Consider the following 22094-nt stretch of genomic DNA (forward strand, 5'->3'; position numbering starts at 1 on the left):
GGAGACCATAAAAATATATTGTAACATCTGGGTAGAGTCACGCTTATGTCTGAAGTCACAACAAGTACGTATGTCCAGGTTCCTCTCCTGCAGGCATATGAAGGCTATAAGCCGTCGAAAGTCCCAATTACTCCCACTGTATTCATAAAGTAAAGGGGGTGGTTCTAAAGTAAAGAGGGCATCGGAAAAGTTGCAATAGTGTTATATTAACGCACTACCCTCTTGTCTTCTGTGCGATATTGTAGTGAGTGTTTCACTCAAAACTCTGTGCTTGTTGTCGGTTCGTCAGAAAACATCCGCCTTCTCTACTTCTGCTACTGTAATTGTTGCTACATCAACTTACGCTCCCAATCAATATAGCGGAGTCGCGTCGTGATCTTATCTGCGAACGTTTGAGCTGCCTCCCACTTACTGCTGGTTGTGCGCATATCTCATATGAGGGTGCTGGGGGAATGGTTGATGACCCAGGGCTTGTTCCAGAATAGCTCGTTCCCTTTTGAAGCGGTCGCAATAAAAAATCACATATTCTGCGTTTTCGTCAGTATTCGGACAATTTGGACAGAAAAAACTGTCTGCCGCTTAAAACGGTGCAGGTATTCCCGAAAACAGCCTTGTCCGCTGAGCAACTATGAAAGGTGATATGAATTGCAAATAAAGAAGAAGAAGAAAACGGCCGGTGAGGTGAAAGATTTACCAAATATGGAATGATAATTACACTCTAGGGCACACATAGGCCAAATTAAAAAGACTTAGTTTGTTGCAGTAGTATATACACAGATCCCGGTCATTCCGGTAACGTAGAACCGACTGTCGTGGGAACGATGTTGTTTCACATTGCTTTGATCAGTTCGTCCGTAAAAGAAAACACTATAATTTGGCAGAAATCGCTACAAAGCAGGTATATTGCCACTTAAATAAAAAGGTGCTAACAGAAAAAGAACAAACAATGTTTTGATTATGTTTCGTAGTCCGTAATTACAGAAACAAAGTTTCGATTCACCCGCGCGTATTTAAGTAATCCGCAATATGAAAATCTATGTAAAATATTTATGTAATCAGATATACTCTTATGCTCGCAGTAAGAGCCTCGTAAGGATTACACGGGAGCGCACAAACACATTCATAAATACCTTACTAGCATGCATTGGTATAGGATAAATTTCCTTTTAGTAGTAGTGGTAATGAATTACAACCAATAGCGTCACCACATAACCGCCGCTGCTATTCTCGTTTTTGTTGCTATTGTCGTTAACAAGTGCTTTATGCTGCCAACACACGCTCGTTATTTTTTCGGTTACTACTGTTGTGTTGCACTTTTCTTTTGTTTTTGTTCTGCGATTAATGTTTTGTTTTTGGTTCCAACAATGGATTTATACGAATATCAAAGTTTTGTCGTCGTTGTTTGTACGATCATGAGGCTATATCCATTTAGTGTGATCAGTTGAGTTTCAACATTGGCTACGGGTAGACGCAGTTTCGATTCAAGTGTTCAAATGATCGTGTGAATTGGTGTTGAAAGTTTTTTTGTTTTTGGTGCGGGTGTGTAAATCCATAGTTCTTATGCACACACGTACGTACATATGTATGTGTATGCATAGTTAATGCAGTGGCGCTCTCTTTCTCAGCGCGTGTGGTACGCGTTCGTGAAGCGGAAACAGTTTGCGGAAGCGGCTAAAATCGATTGATTCGTTGTTTTGCGTATCAGCATAATCCTCTAAAATTATTGACGGTTGTTAGTACATTTTACGATCTTTTCATATTGCGCGCTTTTTTGGAAGTGCCTTAGTGCATGTCCGAATTGGCAATAAAATGTGCTTGCCGAAGATTTACGACTTTTTGCAAAAATAAAAAATGTACGACGACAAAGAGCATATATTTTAATGCGTGTTAAGAAAGTTAAAACTTATTAAACTCCGTACGTGATCCAATAACAACAGCACCCGCCACAAACGGCAACAATGAATGAATATGAATAAATCAATGACGAAAGAAACAATTTTTTTTATTATGTACCTACTCTTAATTTAATTATTTAAGCAGACAAATTTCTCATTTGGAGGCAGGTTTTTAAAGGATATGGAAGAAGTATAGAAATGGGTTTTGTTAAAAGTTCGAAGCGATAACAAAATAAAAAACTGCTGAGGTTGAAATTTGTAGCTCATGGATCAATGTTTTAAAGACTGAAAGGTGAGGCCCCATAGAAAGCAACGTGGTTCAACGTTATGAATGAACAAAACCAACATAGCATTTGGAGCAATCGCTAGATTTGCTTTTACACAAATGAAATTTATCCAAGAAATTGAAATATTCAGTGAAAATTACGAGTTTTACCTCCTCAAAATGTGTGGGCGTTTTCTTAGAGCAATGAAAGTTTAAAAAATATTTCACACATTTATTGATATTTTAGCAACTCAAATAGATTTTATAGATGTGTTGGTCTTGCGACAAGATTTTCTCGCTTGGGGCCTAAAGCCATACAGCATCCAATTACCTTGCTTTGGAATCACTGCCAGTGCCATAGCCGGTTTTTGGACTCTTTTATGTGATGCTGTTTTTGCTCTTTTTCGGCACTGTGTGACAAAAAGCATAAAACTGCTGCCACTTTCCTGGAGAAATCAATGCTGTGGGTGAAGTTCACTATAAACCCCCAAAGTTTAATTTTGTTGTCAAACGCCGTTTCTGGATTCTCTGGTTTATGTGAAAATTTTAAATGTTTTTATTTGAATTAAAATGTGCTTTGTTTATATTCTTGAAATAAAAACAGACGAGACTACATTTAAAAGCATTTGCGATTTTCCGATTTAATTGCTTCAATTTGCATTAAATGTTTACGAAATTATCCGATCCAAAAGATTTTTTTCTTCAAAATAAAATGAGTTTCTTTTGGATGAAATGTAGTGAATATTGACAAAGTTCTGTAAGGTCGTCCAGGGTGGATCACTGTTACACACGCGGCCGCCTTAGCCATGACTATCATTCGGAAGTGAGTGGGTTCGAATCTCCGTGCCGTGTAACACCAAATGATAGTAAACGTGGTTTTAGTAGCGATCTCTCTTCGAAAAACCTCCTCATAAATAACCATTTGCTGTTAAACTGTAGGTCGCTCCATTTGTGCGACCAAACACCTAATACAGGGTGTAAGCGCCAATTATTTATATATGTAATACTTTCTAGTTTTTTGTAACATATGGGCACATGTACATACATTAGGTTGCCCTACCAAAAAATAAAAGGTGCGGGATTTTCCACCCGAATGATTAAACCTATTATATTATATTTTAAGGCCTTCGCCTAAATATTTTAAAAAATATTAAGACTTACGTGTAAATATCTCAACAAAAGTATTTTTTAAAAATAATTTTTTAATAATTCTAATATTTTATGTATGTACGAGTATATATGTATGTATGTATTTATATATACATGTATGTATATACTTGGAACTTATCCGATATTTCAAACCGAATGTGTAGAGCAACGTAAGAGGCAAATGTAAGAGGAAGTGAATTACAGAATGTAAAATGTTAGCGCCAAAAAAGATGTGTTTAGATTTCTTAACTCGAAAAGGAACAAAACAAATGAAAAAGTTAAGAAAGAGTGAACAAATACCAATCACCATTAACACTTTCCACCAAAATTTCAAATGACTTTTGTGGTTCTGCAAATAGGTTCCAAGTGAAAATTCTTGAAGAAACGCCAAGTGGAAGTGATTGAAGTACGCTTGTGCGCCTGTCAATGTGAATTAGGTACATTCGCTTGCGACATACATATGTATGGGTAAATACTTGTGTGCTTGTAGTTACATACCTTGAATATCGAATATCGAAACCAACACAACATAGCGCACACCTTAGAAACGATGCCCATATGCAGATGTACGAGTACATAGGCACATTCTCAGCTGCTTGTAAGTTATGGAAGCGAGTGCAAATTTTGGTAGAGAAAAAACACTAAAGCAATTATACTTAATGCGAATTTATAATAGAAAACAGTTTTCATTAACCGTTTGAGAGCTTTTAATGGTAAGCGCTCAACAATCTCATCTGAATATAAAAAGTATTCATAAACACTGGAAATTGTTGTCCCTGTGACTGCCGCCTATCGTATTACCATCAAATCGTTGGCAACAAATATGTCAAAAAGGCAAAGCAACAACAACACCACTACTATAAATGGCATACAGTCCAAATATACTTGCGTATATATTGTATAGGTATGCGTGTACCACCATAAAAGTAAAAAAGTTAGAGAAAATTGGAATGAGGCAAATTATTGTAGTAAAATTAATGCCATTGTAGAATATGCCTTATAGGACAACTGAAATACTATTTTACTAGTTTCTCAATTGGCAACTTTTGTAACCAACTATGCATTCGTTTGAGGCCAGAGTATCTGGAATGAATTCCTAATGGATTAACCTCCAAATACAGGGTGAGCAATCTGGGTGGTTTATTTTGAAATCACATATTATTTTGGCGCTGACTGCTATTTGGCGCTCAAAAAAGTGTGAGAAACTCAGTCTCATATTTGTGCTGTTCGAAATGGACCAGTTTTCGCTTGAGCCACGTTTCAAAATATTGAAAAGCTACTTCCAAAGTGGATTTTTTGTGTTGGTGACATATTGCAAATTGTAAAAAGAAATTTGGGTTGATATAATGCTTTAAGGGGGGAGCCTGGTTTATAAGGTCAAAAAAATCAATTTTTTCTTTTTTCGTTTTAAGCGATTCCTAATATATTTCAGAATATTCACACAAAGTTACAGAGCCTAATTCTCAATATTTCCGTAGATACAAAGCCAAAGGTAGGCGAGCGTTAGGTAGTTACGCTGTGACCGGAGATCTATAGTACAAGCTTTATCTTCTTTTCTCGACTTTTCATTTTTATGATTTCTTTGAATTGGCGTACATGAATGAAAAAAAAAACTAATGAACCTTTTGAAATGAATGATAGCGTGTTCCCCTATTAAATTCTCTTCTATTTGAACTAACAAAATAGATAAAAAAAAATGTTTCCAGATTTTTATACCAAGTTGAAGTGAATTTTTTTTTACAGAAAAACAAAAAGTTGAAATTTTGGAATTTCTCTCAGTTTTCTTAGTTCATCTAGAATAAAAGATCATTATAATTAGAAATCCATTTGAATTTTTTTGCTTTAGATAATAATTACGAGCTGTATCTTGTACGCCAGTTGGAAACTCGAGCGTTGCAGCGCTCTACTAATTTCTATGTTAAACATTTTTTTCAACTTATTTTAGCCAGTACAAAAATTTTTTATACTTTTTAAATGTTCATTAAAAGATAGAAAAAACTTTGCAGTGCTAAATTAATTTTTTCCTTAAAAAAAAAAAAAATCGCAAAGAAATGCAATTTTTAGACCTCATAAACCAGGCTCCCCCTTAACTCAGCATTGGGTAGGCAAATTTATGAGGAAGAATGTTTAAGAAATGCCATGAAAATACGCTAACGGTAGTAAAGTTCGTCCTTTTAAATTGTTTCCAAACGACGATCTTCTCCAACCAAAAAACTTAGTGCCTTGCAAAAATCGTGAAAATATTATATCCGATAAGTAAGTGTATTAGAATTTTAAAAATATCTCTATTATGCGAACCAAAACAGCTGACGGGCGATTGTTGAGCTCTCAGCCAACCTATGATGTATTTGCCCGTATCGAAACCTGGCTCAATATTAATTTGTCCGATTCCGAATATTTTAATTCGAACCTACTTTATATGACGTTTTCCGGAAACACAGGGGTGCTGCTAAATCGGTGCCGGTGTTTTAATTCCCGCTAAGCGTGACCTTCCGCGACTGCTTATATAATAAGGATTCTAAGCTGTACCAAAAATGTATGCGTTTCATGAAATCTTTCTTAAATAAACTGGCCAAATTAGCCTGAGGAGAGTTCTACAACATAAAGGACGTATTCCATATCGCATCTCTGTATGCATTTTAGTTCAGCTGTGAAATTATTGCGATTTTGCTCAGGAAATCATCTCGGTGGCCAAATTACTAAATTACCACTCCATTTTAATTTTGTTACTCTTGGTCTGATTTTTGGACTCATGTCAACCATTTATTTGGAAGACCATTGAAAAAAAAACGGGTGCGCGAGCTCTTGTTTCAGCCAGTTCTCGCAACATGCAACATATGAAAGTCGTCCATAAATCGATATCTCGCTAAGTTCGCTTATAGTTTTGCTTTTGTTCGTTGGCCTCCATGGAATTGCGAGCTTAACGCCATACTTGTTTTATGGGGTGCCATTAAAGATCAATATTATGTCGACAATCCGAAACATTTTAGGCCGTCAAAGACAATATTTTTCACGCCACTGCGGAAATGTAATTCGAAACCAAAAAAGTGCTTCAAAATTGGGTGGATATAATGAGAGCGTTCAGAAATATTCTTGAATATTTTCGCGAAATAATATTCATTAGCAATGTGGTACTTAATTAATTATTAGTTAAAAGAATAAAATATAATATAATTGTAAAAAAGCTTTGTGTGAGAAGGTGTTATCCCTGAAGATATTACTGCTTTCTTTAAATTATTTAAAAATAAAATAAAATACATAAATATGACTATCAAATCATAGTCATCACAAATTCCTAGAATTCCCGTGGGGATTATGAATATTTTTAAGAAGAGTTGCCATTGCGAGCTTAGGCGAAATTTGCAACTACCAAAGAATTCGTAAATAAAGTTAATTTGGCATATTCGAAGCATATCACTCATTTGCTTCAGGAGTGCCAATCCAAAATGTCGAGAAAAACAGCCTCAAAATTTCTAAATTTACTTTGTCTCCAAAGGTAAAAGTAAAGACATATTTTCATCTAGTGAAATACTTTTAATTGATACGCCATGAATTTTTAAATATTTTTTTAGATTATGACATTCCTGCTGCAAATGAATGATATGTAAAGCGTCTTTCAAAAGTGACGCCTAGATGTCAGCAGTGAATAATTCGTAGACTGCATCGTTTTTATGGCATATTTGACATTTGTCAAGAAATTAGATGTATGATACTTATACAGTTTTATACGATAAAACAACGCATCAAATTATTGAAACTTATTTTGAAAATTGTTGATCTTTAATAACAACATATCGCAAAATTTGTGATTTCTTTAGTGGAAATAATCATCCAATTGGGTCGACAATTCAAAGGTTGTTGAATTTCAAGAAACTAGTTCTATCGAGGATAGCAAAAGGACTGGCTTGCACAAACGAGACGATATCTCGACCTTTTCAACAATTAAGCTTTCATTAATCGACTGTTTGTCGAATTTTAATTGTTAAGAGCCACATTTTGGATAAAAATAGTGAAATCTGAAAGAATCTAAATTTTTACACAACCTCTAGGCACGTCTTTTCAAAGTCTCTTTACATGGATAGATCTTTGAAAAAAATAAAAACCAAAAAAAGCTATACCAACATCTATTAAGAAATGCTTATGTCTCGGTTTCCGTCCATTCAATGCAAGTTGTCTTCATTTATTTCAAAGAATATAATCAAAACAGACAAAATTGTTTCTGCATAAGCAATTTATTTGAGACATAGCCCTCTCGATTCTAAACAGCGATTTGCACGATCAAAAGTTTCTCTGTCAGAATATGTTTCGAAATATCCGTACACTTCTTTTGATTGGTTTTTCTTCAGCAAAAGTATTTTGGAAAAAGTTCGGCAAATTGGACAAAAACCCGGTTAAAAATATAGCTCAATGAGATACGTCTTAATATATTATACATAGGGCAACAAACTCCGTACGTGTACATCATCTATTAAGTGTTTGGCCTCCGATTTGTAGTGTGCACCTTGATGTTGTTCCACAAATGGAGGGACCTACAATTTCAAGCCGACTCCGAAGCGCAAATATTTTTTTTTATGAGGAGCTTTTTCATGGCAGAAATACATTCGGGGAATATACTCGCCGTGGGGCGACTGCTGTTTCTATCATTTTGGTGTTCCATGCATGGAAGTTCGAACCTACACATTTCTGAATGGAAACCGCACACCAAACCATTCGGCTACGACGGCGGCCCTATAGTTTGATGTTTTATGTCCACAATGGGCTGCGCACCTGGGCCTACCGAATGGTAGTCGAGAGCAAGTCCTAACTTCAAATTAAAAAGTGAGAAGTACATTCTGTCAAAAAAATATCGGGAATTGTTCATTTACATAAAAAGCGCGCGTTGCACATATATCTAAATTTGTTTTTACTGGAATGTTGGTACAACTGTTCCCTATAGTGAAGGCAGAGTTTGAGCGTGATCTGTCAATTAGTTTGTTTTTGGCATTTAATTACATCAGTCAACCGAGGGTGTGCTCCGCGATTTTCATGATGGATAAAAATATCGAACAAAGAATTTGTCTCAAATTTTACGTTTTGAACGAAACGACGTTTTGAATTCGGACCTAACGTTTAGCCAGCACATCATAACAGGTGATGAGACATGGGTATAAGAGTTAGACATGCAAACCAGTCAACAGGCGGCTGAATGGCGCTATCCACATGAGCCGAAACCCAAAAAACCACTTCAAAGTCGGTCAAAAGTGAAAGTCATGCTACTCGTTTTCTTTGATTATCATGGTGTTGTGCACTGGGAATTCATTCCAAATAGTTCTACGGTAAAGAAAGAATATTATTTGGAAGTTACGCGACGTTTGAGAGAGAATGCGCGTAGGAAACGGTCGAATTTGTGGAAAAAACTCATGGATCTTGCACCATGATAACGCACCGTCTCACAAGGCGTTTGCGTTTGACAGAATGTAGACCTTTTCAAAAATATTTCATGACTAGTATTATAAATATTTTCATACAAGGCCCATGTTTTTTTTTTTTTAATTATCACAGTCCTAAAGTGTGAGGAAGAAGGGTTTAAAAATATTTTTGAGGCTTTGCGATAATTACTTTTTTTTTCATTAGCTTTTTCTTGCTAGGTATTATAAGAATGTTTTTCACTTAAGCGTATACATAAAGCCGTTAAAGCGTTAGGAGAGCTGAACAAATTTTGCATTTATAACTATTACTTTAGTAGCATTCGTCATATTTTTGTTGCTGTGTGTGCGGTTGTTGTTGTTTTCTCTATGTGAATTAAAATAACATAAGCCGACGCGTAAGCTGCAAAACATTCCTATACGATTAAGTACATACAACTTCTTCAAGCGGGCGATTCGATTTGCGCATTCAAATACGTATATCGCCTGAGTTGCGATCATCCGTCCACGCGGCCGCACAATATTCGGTACGTTCGCGGAGAGCATTGCTGTAAGCCAAGTTAGGTGACGCGTCGCGCGAGTGCTGGCCAACAAAGTGATTGAAACAAGCAAGCAAAGGCAAAAATGAAAATAAAATAAAAACATTTAGAGAAAACTCATTATGAAATCAATGCACATCGTTTTTTTATTTTCAATTTTTCCTTATCGCGCTCCCCACAGCCTGCCTACTAACTTCCTATCGGGTGGCTTCTGTCTTTCTGCTACTTAAAGCGTACTTATATTATATATTCTGGTATATACACGCGTATGTAAATAAATCAGTGATCAAGCAGTGGTGATAAAACATATACATCGATGAAATAGTGGATTTAGACTTCGAGGCAAGAATACAGTGATAGACAGTATGTGCAGACAATGGTTCTGAACGCACGCCACTAAAACAATAAGAACAAAACCAGCGCTGACATTTTAATATTTAGTAACAATGCAATGTATTTATGCAGCTATAAAAACTGTCATCAACTTACGAGTGATTGCAAATCCCCTTGGGTTCAATATGAATTTTAATTATTAAGAGCTAACTAAAAGCGCGTACAACCTGAGAAGCCGCGCAAATTATTGGTCCCGCTTTTTTATTTGTAGTGAAAAGCAAATACCAAAGGAAATCAGCATTCGCATTGGTCGGCCGCAATTCTAAGTAACCTTGAAGCTCAGGTTAAAAACTTTTCTATTAATCGTCGCAACATTTCCATTCCAAACGCTCTACAAAGATGGCAAAAATCAAACTGAAATCATTTTATTACGGCCAGCTTAATTTGCTTTTGATGATTTTCTGTATCTACCCGCCCAATTTGTCGCTGGCCAGAAGTTTGGGTGACAGTCAGGCACCTAACTTACGAACCCCTCAAGTGGTCAATATCACCCTAAGCCCGAGTGTTATACTCACCAAAAGTGTGCTTGCGCCGAATACAGACGTACGTTTGACGTGCTTGCTTAAAGGGCCCATTAAGTGGTACAAGGAAGATGAGTTCCTGAGCGCTAACCGTCTCCTGGTGTTGAAGGAAGTTCAACGGAAAGATGCGGGTGTGTACAGTTGCCAGGCGGAACAAGTGCCATTAGGCCCAAAGTACGTTAGTGTCGCATTGAAAGTGGTTGAACCTGAACTATCTAGTCGCCCAACTGATGTCGAAGAAGACATAGCTGATTTTAGTAAGGTTGAAGACGAAGCAGAAGCACGACTGCGCTTGGATCGAGGTGATGTTGATTCGGCGGAGGAAATCATCGAAGAGGAGCCCCAACTAAACTTCTCGAAAGGTAGCAACAACACGGCTTTAAAAATTGTGCATCTGCCAAATCCTGGTCCACCACATTTTCAGCAACGATTCAAACTTGCAGATAGCCTAGAACAAGCACTTGGGAGCTTTGCGCAATTGAGCTGCCCCTCGTTGGGCAATCCGTTACCAATCATCACTTGGTGGCACAATAACACAAGAATGGATCTAACCCCATTGCGTTTTAGGCTAAAAAAATGGTCACTTTTTATTGAGAAGCTGACCACAGCAGACTCGGGCACCTATACATGTAAAATCAGTAATAAATTCGGTACTATTGAACATAGTATAAAATTGACTATTATCGGTCAGCTACACTCTGAAAAACCACTCATTGTGAATAATACACCAACTAATCAAACGGTTATAAAGAATAGTAGCTCGCGGTTCGAGTGCCAAGTTGAGTCCCCGACCGCAGTTCGAATTCGTTGGATCAAGCATAAAAACAGCCTCAAAGAGGAACCGAATTTGAACTTTGCGAACAATTCGAATATAATTGAATTGCCAACGAATGCAGAAAAACCAGAGATTTTAAATATAATGCAAGCGAGTTCGGAAGATGAAGGTTTTTATACTTGTATTGTGACGAATGATGATGGCGATACAATGGCCACAGCTTATTTGCAAGTAGTAGAACCAAAAAGTACTACCGCAACACCTAAAACTAAAACCATATTTCTAGATAAGCGCACTGCTCATTCATCGGAAAGCTTAAGTGGATTAACCCCGGAAAAGGATCACGATAAGCTTGCAACGGTTATTGATGTGGATGTGGATGGGAAGGATGGTGCTGATACTAATGATGAATCAGAGGCAATAGAAGAGAGTGCACCACGTTTCAAAAAAGCGGACAAACTCATTCAAACTCTGCACAAACCAGCAGGTTCCACAATACAATTGCTTTGTCCTGCCAATGGCAATCCCATGCCAAACGTAACATGGACGCGCAGCACTGGTGACAAAAATTTCACTGAGATTATGCGCCATATAGGTAAAGTCACTTACAAAAAATGGTCGATGCAAATGGACGAAGTTATTGCCGAGGACTCGGGCGTCTACAAGTGCACGGTTTGTAATAAGCTGGGTTGCATAGATCATTCCACAAAACTGACTATAATGGACCGTTTACGTTCTCGTCCTATTCACAGTGACAAATTTCCACAAAATCAAACTGTCTTAACCAATAGCAGCGCATACTTTGAGTGCCGCGTCGTATCGGATCTGGAGCCACATATATTCTGGGTACGGTACAATCGGGCAAATGAAAGTATTGACAAATTGGAGCGCATGTTTGCTAATTCAAACGTCAACGCTTATCAGCCATCAGCAAAAGATTTCATAAAACTTTCCGGCGAACCAGACAAACCGAATGTTCTTCGTTTGGAAAATGTTACACACGCGGACGAAGGCTGGTACACTTGTGTAGCAGCGAGTAACTTAGGCGAGTCAATGGCGAGTGCTTACTTGCATGTGGTTGACAAATTGCCAAGTCGCGAAGTATATATGCTGTGGCGCGCGCATCCTGTCTGGATGACTGTGGCGGCAATAGTGATTGTGTTGCTGTTCCTTTTCGGTTCCATCTTCATAATTTACGTATTGCGTAAGCTGAAACATGAGAAATTGCTGAAGCATCGCATCGAGACAGTTCACCAATGGACGAAAAAAGTTATTATCTACAAACCGTCTTCTTCCGAGAATAACTCCTCCGATCTGCAAATGCCTGTGATCAAAATTGAAAAACAACGTACTACCTTTCAAGCCTCTACCTTGGATCCTTCGCAAGCTTTTAATGAATATGAATTTCCGCTTGACTCCAACTGGGAGATACCGCGTACACAACTAAACCTAGGCTCGACTTTGGGCGAAGGCGCTTTCGGACGTGTAGTTATGGCAGAAGCGTGCAATTTGCCACGCACTGTCAATAATTCTTCGAGCATAGTTGCGGTGAAAATGGTAAAAGAAGAGCACACTGATGCGGACATGGCGAGTTTAGTAAGAGAAATGGAAGTAATGAAAATGATCGGAAAGCATATTAACATCATTAATTTGTTGGGCTGTTGTACGCAGAGTGGACCGCTTTGGGTAATCGTCGAATTTGCGCCTCATGGCAATTTAAAAGACTTTCTGAAAAAGAATAGACCATTGTTTGTGGGTAGTCCCAGTTTACAGCGCAGCAGTGACTGCCTGGAAGATATGCCACAGCTAACAGAGAAGAATTTGGTTTCATTTGCATTTCAAATTGCTCGTGGAATGGAATACCTTGCTTCGCGTAGGGTAAGTTATTTTATTTGTTGGTTATATCAATCGTCTAAAAAATAATTCTATGTTTAATTTCTTTAATATTCTCATAGTGCATCCATCGCGACTTGGCGGCTCGCAATGTTCTAGTGAGCGACGACTATGTTATGAAGATTGCCGATTTTGGGCTGGCGCGCGACATACAAGACACAGACTATTATAGGAAGAACACCAACGGTCGTTTACCCATCAAGTGGATGGCGCCTGAGTCGCTACAAGAAAAGTTTTACGACTCGCAATCGGACGTATGGTCCTATGGTGTATTATTGTGGGAGATTATGACCTTTGGAGAGCAGCCATATCCTAATATAATGTCTGCGGAGGAGCTCTACAGCTACCTAATTACTGGTCAGCGGATGGAGAAGCCGGCACGGTGTTCACTTAATATTTACATGCTAATGCGGCAGTGTTGGCATTTTGACGCCAACATACGACCGACATTTGGTGAGATTGTTGAGAATTTAGATAAAATTCTTCAGCTGGCGTCAAATCACGCCACAAATGAAGAGTATTTAGATCTATCTATGCCAATGCTCGAGACACCACCATCATCGAGTGATGATGAATCCGAACCGGAGACATTTCAAGAAACGTCCCCGTTGCGCTATCAATACACATACAAATTTAATTAGATAATAGCATTTATGAATTATACAAAATGTGTAAAGCAAAGTAAGGCTTAAACATACTAATACAACCTAGTTTTGTTAATAGAATCAAATAACCTCATTCAAATTTTATACTTAAGCGAAAAAGACTTAACCCTACGCATGTTAGCTGCTTTGATCTAAATTTTGATTACTAGTTAGACTTTAAGGAAAATTGTGTTTAGAGTACGAAATTAGTTTTAGTTGTAATTTAAGTCTATTCTAAACATATTTTTACAGTTAAGAAAGAATTAGGCAACTTTATTAAGACTATAAATATTTGTGTACTTTTTAAGCTTTATTTTGAAAGATATTTTCAGAAGTATTTTATTTATTTTACTTTACAAAATACTCTAAACTCCAAAGCAACCAAAAACTAGAAATGAACTAGATTTATATTGACGTACATAATTCACTCATTCAAAATGCTTACTTTTGAGATTTGTATTTATTGTGAGCCTTGAGCCATTCTACGACTAGTTAAGCTAATTGTTTCATTATGAGATTATAATAAAGTGCCATTTGAGTACTGAGTTCGTATAAGATCTTAAACGTCCAGTTGTAAATGCTATAGCGGTGAGCCATTAAAAAGTGGTAATGGCAAGATTGTAATACTTGAACATGGAAAGAATTGCAGCTTTTTAAATTTGTTCAATATTGACACCAAAATATAGATTACCCGCCTGAGTAGTTACTGATATTTTTTAGAAACATTTCGCAGCTAGCGTGGCTCCTTACTAAGCAGGGTTGTAGAGCGTCAATTTAGTATCTCCAACACTTATTTTGCTTTGGTGAGTGTAGGTATAGGCGGTCTAACATAAAGATTGTCAGAAGCTCTTGCATGATAGAAATGCACTCAGTGATTTGCCATTGCACCTTAACCAACTTTGAATTTTATCGATCTTTTACAAGGTGGTTTCTAAAGTAAAGAGCATTTTTAAAAATAGAGTTTCTAGTTGCGCTGTTTATAGCCATTTATGCGTGCGGGGAGATGCTGCTGAAAGGCTGTTCTTAGAAAATGTCAGAACATGTTCACGAATATAAGGTGTGGCTATTAAATAACGAGATGATGTTAGAAGTTGTATTTTGATTTCCGACATATTTACTTATTACTAGAAGCTTTATTCTGTCATCAGGATACTTGAGTTTTCATAGCGTTCAGCGGTTTTGGCAGATGGTGTAACACTGGAATGCATTATTCTTCAAGAAGCCTCTTAATAAAGCACAATTCTTCTTTTCTCTGTCTTTCCACAATTCTAGTCTTTTCTCTTCATTATTTCTTGAAGTTCAGACTAAATACCTACATACAGGCTATGTTCAGAAACGCATTATAATGCACAGTACTTGCAGCGCTGGCAGCACTGTCAATGTGACAATTCATACAACTGATAGATTTGTTGCATTTATGAACGCGCTGTGCAGTAAAATGGAATTGTTACTAAGTTTGGTCATGGACGATGTATATGAGGAAAAAACCGATAGTCTTTTATTAAATTTAAGAAAAAAAAACCGTGTATAGCTTAAAAGAAGGACATATCTTGTCAAAAGTTTAATATCAAAATGGAAAATACCCAAAAATAAGTCTTTTTTTGAAGCCATGATGTATTGTATTGTTTCTTTTTTTTTATTCGCTTATATGTGATGAGTAAATTAGAAAATTTTCGATGGGCGATGTTTCTATCTATTTTTAAATCTTTATTAACTTTTTTTACTTCATCTACGACCTTAGCCCAGAGCACGCTCTTTTTCCTCCTTCCCGACGTGAACTCGTTCTCCATGCTCAGTCGGACTCTGAGCAGTAATTTTATCTCCGATGTACTAAAGTAATCACTAAAACCAAGAAAAGTATAATAAAATAAAGTTTAAATATCGTATTTTTCATCAATTTTTGTATTAAAAGATAAAATAAATAATTAAATACCCACTTTTCATCAGACATTGTACTAGCGTATTTATTGGCAGTGTGAACATTTTTGCTGCAAATAATGCACGACTTTTGATACAAAAATGACGTTTAAGAACGCGTTGCATTTGCAGTATTGCCATATTTGCATTTTTGAATGCACTGCTCACTCTGAAATGGTATGTTGCGCATTATAATGCATTGTTGAACATACCCATAAATTTCGCACTAAGTTGGTATAGGCCTCACTTCGACAATTACATGAAGACGTTCATATAGCCAAAGTTTTGCAACGTCAACGCCAAAGCCAAGCGTAAAGATGGGCAACTCTTGTTTTCGTGTGCGTCGACAATCATCAGATGTAAACAAGTAAAATTATTCCAAAACTTTCAAACCCGAGTTAAATTTAAGGAAATATAAATTTTATAAATGCTGTTATTATTGAAAATAATAAATATGAATAGTGGGAATAAATGATGAGGATAGCGGGAGTGATGCCTGAGCTTCTGGTGAGTGCCCGATTGACTCTCTCTCTCTCTCTACAAATACAAACACTCAATTCGGTTGCCAGTCTAATTCGTTGCCGCCACAACGTACCGAACGGATTATTTCTTGGCGGGCCTATTAAGAGGTTATTTATTCGAGCTTTATAGCTCAAAGGTTTCTGTTAGCATACCTCAGTGTTGTACGGCTAAACACCTTTGGATAAATTTATTGAACCTTGTGGCTCGGTGACTCGTGGATTCACTCTTCGTAAAAGAGCTTGATGAGACAGAGCATGAACGCAGTGTACGCATTAAATTTACCCTTTCTAAGCCCTTTTAGAGATGCAGTGATCTGCTGGACAAATGAAATGATAAGCAAAACGCAACTTGCTGCATACTTACAGGCGGGTATGTATTTATTTTTTGGCGTGGAAAACCAACGCGATCACTCAACGCGTTAAACATTTATTACCATAAAACTCTTCCAATAAATTATAAATTTTAGTAACTGCTTTTTTCCAAGTTTCTTATAAAGTATTTTTCTTTTATTATACTTATATTTGTCTGACGAAAAGAAATAAATAAACTGCTCTACCGCGAACGGAAACTACGGCTATACTATTTTGCTTACAGAAGCGAAAGGAACTCCATTCGAAAGAGAGGCTTTCACGCTAAACAATTGACTATATTTCTTAGAATTATTAATTTGTTTTGCTTTTCAAAATAAACAACATGCTTTTTCACAGTTAATTCAGCAGGTGTTATTGCCAGTCTAGAGTAGATAACAAGTACGTATTTCCAGCGCAAGAGGTTAACGTCTATTGCTTATTAGCATGGAATTATGACATATAAAAAATTGGAAAAGTGTAAAGGCGTCAAATCGCACATATGTATGTATGTGGTTGCCAATGGATCGGGTAATTTTTGACTTGAGCAAATTTTCGCTTCAAGACCTTGTTAGTTGCTGGAACGATGATACGAGAACCATATTTTACTCATCCACTCAATTGAAGTCAACAGATGGTGTGAGATGGAAATGCAAGTAGAAGTATTTTGTTTTCTGTTTATTCTGACCTAACCTTAGGACCCCTTCTATTGAAGAAAAAGCTTGACCGATAAAAACCTAATATATTAAATAACACTGCTATACAAAACGAACTTTTTTTCTGTCCTATGAACCAAATATACTTTTTCGGAAAGGGGAGAAAAAATAAAAATACACGTGTATCGGCGATTTTCATGTACACGTTAGAATTTTTTTATGTAATATATAATTAATTATAAAATATAGAGCTCGTAGTCCGCCTGTGTGAAAAACTTTGGATCAATTTTTAACCCTTTTTCCATGATCCAATCGCGCTGAATTTCTGCAGGCAGAATCGTGGAAATGTTTTTATTATGTAAAATTAAAAAAACAAATTTTATCAATTCTCAGATTTTCTTGAATTTTTTTTTCTAAAAAAAAATTTTTTTTCTAAATTCTCGGCATAACTTGAAGGGACTCCAAATTTTTAAACAACTTATTAACCTTTAATTTATTGTTTCATACAACACACTCTGTGCCGTTTGTGTGTTTGTTCCAGTTCTAAAAGTGGTCGGATTACTCATGGGTGTTAAGCGTGGATTTCCAACCCACCAGTGCTTTTTGTTTACATGGGAAGGTCGCAAAAGAGATCAGCATTACACTGAATTTAAGTGGAAGCCGCGAACATGCTACAAAGTAGGCGTAGAAAGTATAGAAAATCTACCATTAGTGCAGCCATCTCAAATTATTTTGCCATCACTACACATTAAGCTCGGTGTCGTTTCAAATTTTGTTAAAAAACTGAGCGGCGCAAAGATTCATGCAGGTATTGTTTTTACGAAGGCTTTTAGTAACTTTATTTTTTTTAATGATGTGTATAATTTAAGGTGTTTTCAGTGGTCCGCAGATAAAAAAAATACTTGCAAGTTATGAATTTTCTTCAAAATTGAATGCTATCGAACAACGTGCATGGAAAGGCACAGTTGCCGTTATTCAGCAGTTTCTTGGCAACAAACGAGCTGACAATTATAAAAATATTGTTGCAGAAATGATTTCGGCATATGGCGAAAAGGGCATATTAATGTCGCTAAATATCCATTTCCTTCACAATCATTTAGATTGTTTCCCCGGTGATTTAGGAGCTTGTAGCGATGAAGATGGCGAAAGGTTCCATCAGGACATTGTGGCTATTGAAAAGCGCTTTAAAGGACAAGACATTACGCATATGCTCGGCGAATACTGTTGGTCTATTTGTCGCGATACTGACACAAATGCTTACAAACGCAAAAATAAAAGGCCTAAGTTTCTTTAAAAGCATTAAAATTTTTAATTTAACAATTTTTAATTTTAATATAATAAAATTAATACAAAAATTCGGGGTTTTATATCTCTATTGTAATGCGGAGTGAAATACCTTTCTTTTGATACCCACATCGGCATATCTCATGCAATTTTTTTTTTTAATTTCGAACAGGTGGCAACCCTGCGAAACATTGTCAGTGGCAACACCTAGGTGAAAAGTCTAGAAATTTGATACACTATCTGTGTGCCCAATTTCATTCAAATCCGTTAAGCTTATCCTGAGATCGTGTGGCTATACAGATATGCATACAAGAATTGCTCGTTTAAAGTTATAAAATACAAAAAAAAAATTGTGACGTGTACATGAAAATCGCCGATACACGTGTATTTTTATTTTTTATCCCCTTTCCGAAAAAGTATATTTGGTTCATAGGACAGAATGTGTGTAACGCGGTGTAATATAGGGTGTTTTTTTTAGAGGTTAGGTTTTCAAGTTGGCACTACTTTTTTCGTAGATGGTCTTTTTGACAGCTGTCACTTGATTTATGCTCAGTTTGGTTTGCCATTTCATAATGAATAGACTTACACCTGAACAACGTTTGCAAATCGTGGAAATTTATTACGAAAATAATGGTTCGGTTCGCGCGACGCATCGAAGAAAATTTTGTTCAGCGATGAAGCTCACTTTTGGTTGAATGGGTATGTCAATAAGCAAAATTGTCGCATTTGGAGTGAACATAATCCACAAGCCATTGCTGAGACGCCGTTACATCCTCAAAAAGTCACTGTTTGGTGTGCTCTATGGGCGGAGGGAATCATTGGTCCATATTTCTTTAAAAATGAAGCCGGCCATAATGTTACAGTCAATGGAGAGCGCTATAGAGCCATGATTAATGACTTTTTCGTGCCTGAATTGGACGATGTTGATGTGGACGACCTTTGGTTCCAACAAGACGGCGCTACATGCCATACAGCCAACGCAACAATCGATTTATTGAAGGAAACTTTTGGTGAGCGCATTATCTCGCGCCGTGGACCTGTGGCGTGGCCTCCAAGATCGTGCGATATAACACCGCTGCACTATTTCTTGTGGGGCCATGTGAAGTCGCTTGTCTACGCAGATAAGCCCGAGACGATTGACGTCTTGGAAGAGAATATTCGGCGCGTTATTGCTGACATACGGCCCCAATTGCTGCAAAAAGTGGTCGAAAATTGGGCCTCTCGGCTGGAATTTATTCGAGCCAGCCGCGGCGGCCACTTGCCCGAAATCATTTTTAAAACATAATGGCAAACGCTTACCTTTATAATAAAGCTAAATTCTTGGCCATAACATTAAATTATATAAATATAAATTATATACCCTTATCAAAAAGATCTCGGCATATATTCAGAAAATTCAAAATACAAGTCTATTCCTCTAAAGTTATATTATCGTTTTCAAAGCACCCCTATAAGCTGCATCGCACTTATGCCAGCGTTTGATCCAGCTTCCGAAACATTTTTGAAACACTATTTTCGGTATAGCTATCAGAGCCGTATTCGATTTTCCATTACTTCTATTCGGTTGTTAAATTGCGAAAGTAGTTCTCCATAGTGGTTTTTTGGCTCGATTAAACAGAAAAAAAATGCAGTGAGCCGTATCAGGTCAATGCGTTGACTGTTGGATGGTATCGTTTCATTCTCGGTCAAAAATAGTGGCATACGGATAATGATGCAATGTGCGACGGCGCAAAATCCACTTCACTTAAAGGTTGCATAACGCCCAATAGTAGACCTTATTAACTGCCTGACCTTCTGGCAAATCTTCGTGGCATAATAATTTGTGGTTATTGATCAACTTTTCTTTCTTCTAATTATGTTTTTATCAGTTTTCGACGTGGACAGTCTGCCACCACTTTCGTCATCTTAGATAGACTCATTATCTCTTCTGAAGCGTTCATGTCACTCGTACACGTCTGTTTTCTTTAGATTATCATTACTGAAACAATTTTCCAAAACCATTTCTAAAGTTTTTAAACCATTGAATCCACTTTTAACGCAAAATTTAATACAAACTTGTTGCAAATTCAAATCCATTTTTAAAACGGAGGTAGGCGTAGATTTACTCAAGATGGCGGAAGTTTACAAGTAATGGCGATAACATTTTGGTAGAAATACTAATTACAGATGTGGCAACCTAACAAAGGAACAAACAGAATTCAAATTAGCTGATGGTTGTTCCAGGAACTTTCCTATTAAGGCGACATTCTTTACACTCGATGTAATTTTAATCACTACCAACTACTTAAGATTAGGTGGAGTATCACTAGTTGTAGAGTTTTTTTTTCTCGCAAGTTGCTTTATGCCTTATAATCAAGTCCTGTACATAAAATTGAGAAAGAACCCTCGTCCACCTGACCTTGCCATAATTTGTACACCGTTACGCATCATGACTTCAGACTTCCTCATTGTCTCGTTGTCGGATGAAGTGTTAAGTTAGCGCTAATAGGCAAGTATGTGTTTATGTGTGTGTGTGAGATTTACATAAATGGTAATTCGCAAAGTATTATAGCAAAGTAGCAAAGTTTTAATAGCAAACGTTGCCCACGCTGGCCTCTTTCCTTGCTTTTACAGAAACTGCCGTCCAGGATTTTAGTGCGCCAGAAGCATCTAATCGAAGCTTTCAACACAACACGCCCATCGCTCAGTGCATCGGATATAGCCAAATATCAAAAGACGTAAGTTTCATACCTGCCTAACTGTAGACTTCTATTTAATGATCTGTACTGTATATAATTAATATTTGTTTCATTTGCAGTTATGCGCGGTTCACGAATAAGGAACGCGGTGGAGCACGCGACTTTGTGGCTAAGCGAGCCACGCTGGCATAGTCGTTCGAACTGGCTTTAGTTTGAAAATTTGCAATCATTTTTAAAAGTTTGGTTTTATTTCTATATTAAGGAAGCGTATTTGACCCATAAATATGGTGATGTATATGTATGTACATATATAGTGGTGCGGTATCACAAACATATATTTATTTTTTTGTTGTTTTGTTTAATTTGACAAATAAATGCGAAATGAATTTTTATTAACATGGGTAAGAGACTTCTTCAACAGGGTCACCCTTCTTATGAATTGGGCAGGGCACACTAAAATTCCAATTGCCAGGCATGCTTTCATCCGACCGTATTTTGCATAGAAGCTGATGCATGCACCTTCCCAGCTCCTCGCCACCATGTCTGAATAGCTCAGCCGACAGGCCGTCGGTGCCCGCGGCTTTGTTGTTCTTTAGCCGCCTTATCGCTATTCGTAACGGACCGACTGTTCCGTCGTCAACGATTGGAGTATCGGGATCTTCACATTCTCTGTGATATGCGCAGCTGCCACTATGTAACAGGTTCGAGAAGTGCTCCCTCCATAATCTGAGTACGCACTGGATGCCAGTCACCAGATCGCCGTCTTTGTTGTTACAGGAAAAGGCCCCGGTCTTAAAACCTTCTGTAAGCCACCGAACTTTCTCGTCGAATTTTCGGGCGTTGTTCCTATTTGCCAACATCTCAAGCTCTCGCACTCTCGTACATCGGGCTCTTGTTTTTTTGTCTGATAATACGTCTCTCTTCCTTTCTTAGCTCTCGGCAGCGATTCCAGGCTCGCGTTGCGCCCGAGCGCAGCGTAGATCTATAGGCAGCATCTTCGCTTTTTGCGGCAGCAAGACATTCCTCGTCGTACCAATTATTTTTTCACTCTCACCGGAATCCAAATCTTTTTTTTTGGTAAATTCTTGTCTGTTATAGTTGCAAATATAAATATTTCCTTTAAAAGCGTTATTGGGCATGAAAATGAGAAGAGGATCTCCCTGCTTACTTGAAAAGAAAAAGAAGAAAAGAAGAACAAACAAAAAATGCAA

The 22094-nt window shown here is 37.3% G+C and overlaps 2 protein-coding genes across 3 annotated transcripts in view; both read left to right on the plus strand.

The window, feature by feature from the left end:
* LOC129240483 (peroxisomal ATPase PEX1) overlaps nucleotides 1-21279 on the plus strand; it is a 49942-nt gene extending 28663 nt beyond the window's left edge. Inside the window, exons 11-12 of the mRNA XM_054876311.1 lie at nucleotides 20819-20922; nucleotides 21003-21279. Coding sequence (XP_054732286.1) covers nucleotides 20819-20922; nucleotides 21003-21075 — 177 coding nt within the window. The 3' untranslated portion in view covers nucleotides 21076-21279. The remainder of the gene's footprint in view (nucleotides 1-20818; nucleotides 20923-21002) is intronic.
* LOC129240482 (fibroblast growth factor receptor homolog 1) lies at nucleotides 1467-14043 on the plus strand. 2 transcript variants are annotated; one of them, XM_054876310.1, is made up of 3 exons: nucleotides 1467-1539; nucleotides 9719-12820; nucleotides 12898-14043. In XM_054876310.1, exons 2-3 carry the CDS (start codon nucleotides 9986-9988, stop codon nucleotides 13474-13476), a joined length of 3414 nt encoding a protein of 1137 aa, XP_054732285.1. In that variant the 5' UTR covers nucleotides 1467-1539; nucleotides 9719-9985; the 3' UTR covers nucleotides 13477-14043. The 2 variants fall into 2 exon arrangements, with proteins under 2 accessions (XP_054732285.1, XP_054732284.1); XM_054876309.1 differs by lacking the exon at nucleotides 1467-1539 and having other exon boundaries at nucleotides 9533-12820.
* Nucleotides 21280-22094: the final 815 nt, after the last annotated feature.

This window comes from Anastrepha obliqua, chromosome 3, assembly GCF_027943255.1.
Source record: "Anastrepha obliqua isolate idAnaObli1 chromosome 3, idAnaObli1_1.0, whole genome shotgun sequence".
In the NCBI taxonomy this organism is placed as follows: Eukaryota; Metazoa; Arthropoda; class Insecta; order Diptera; family Tephritidae; genus Anastrepha; species Anastrepha obliqua.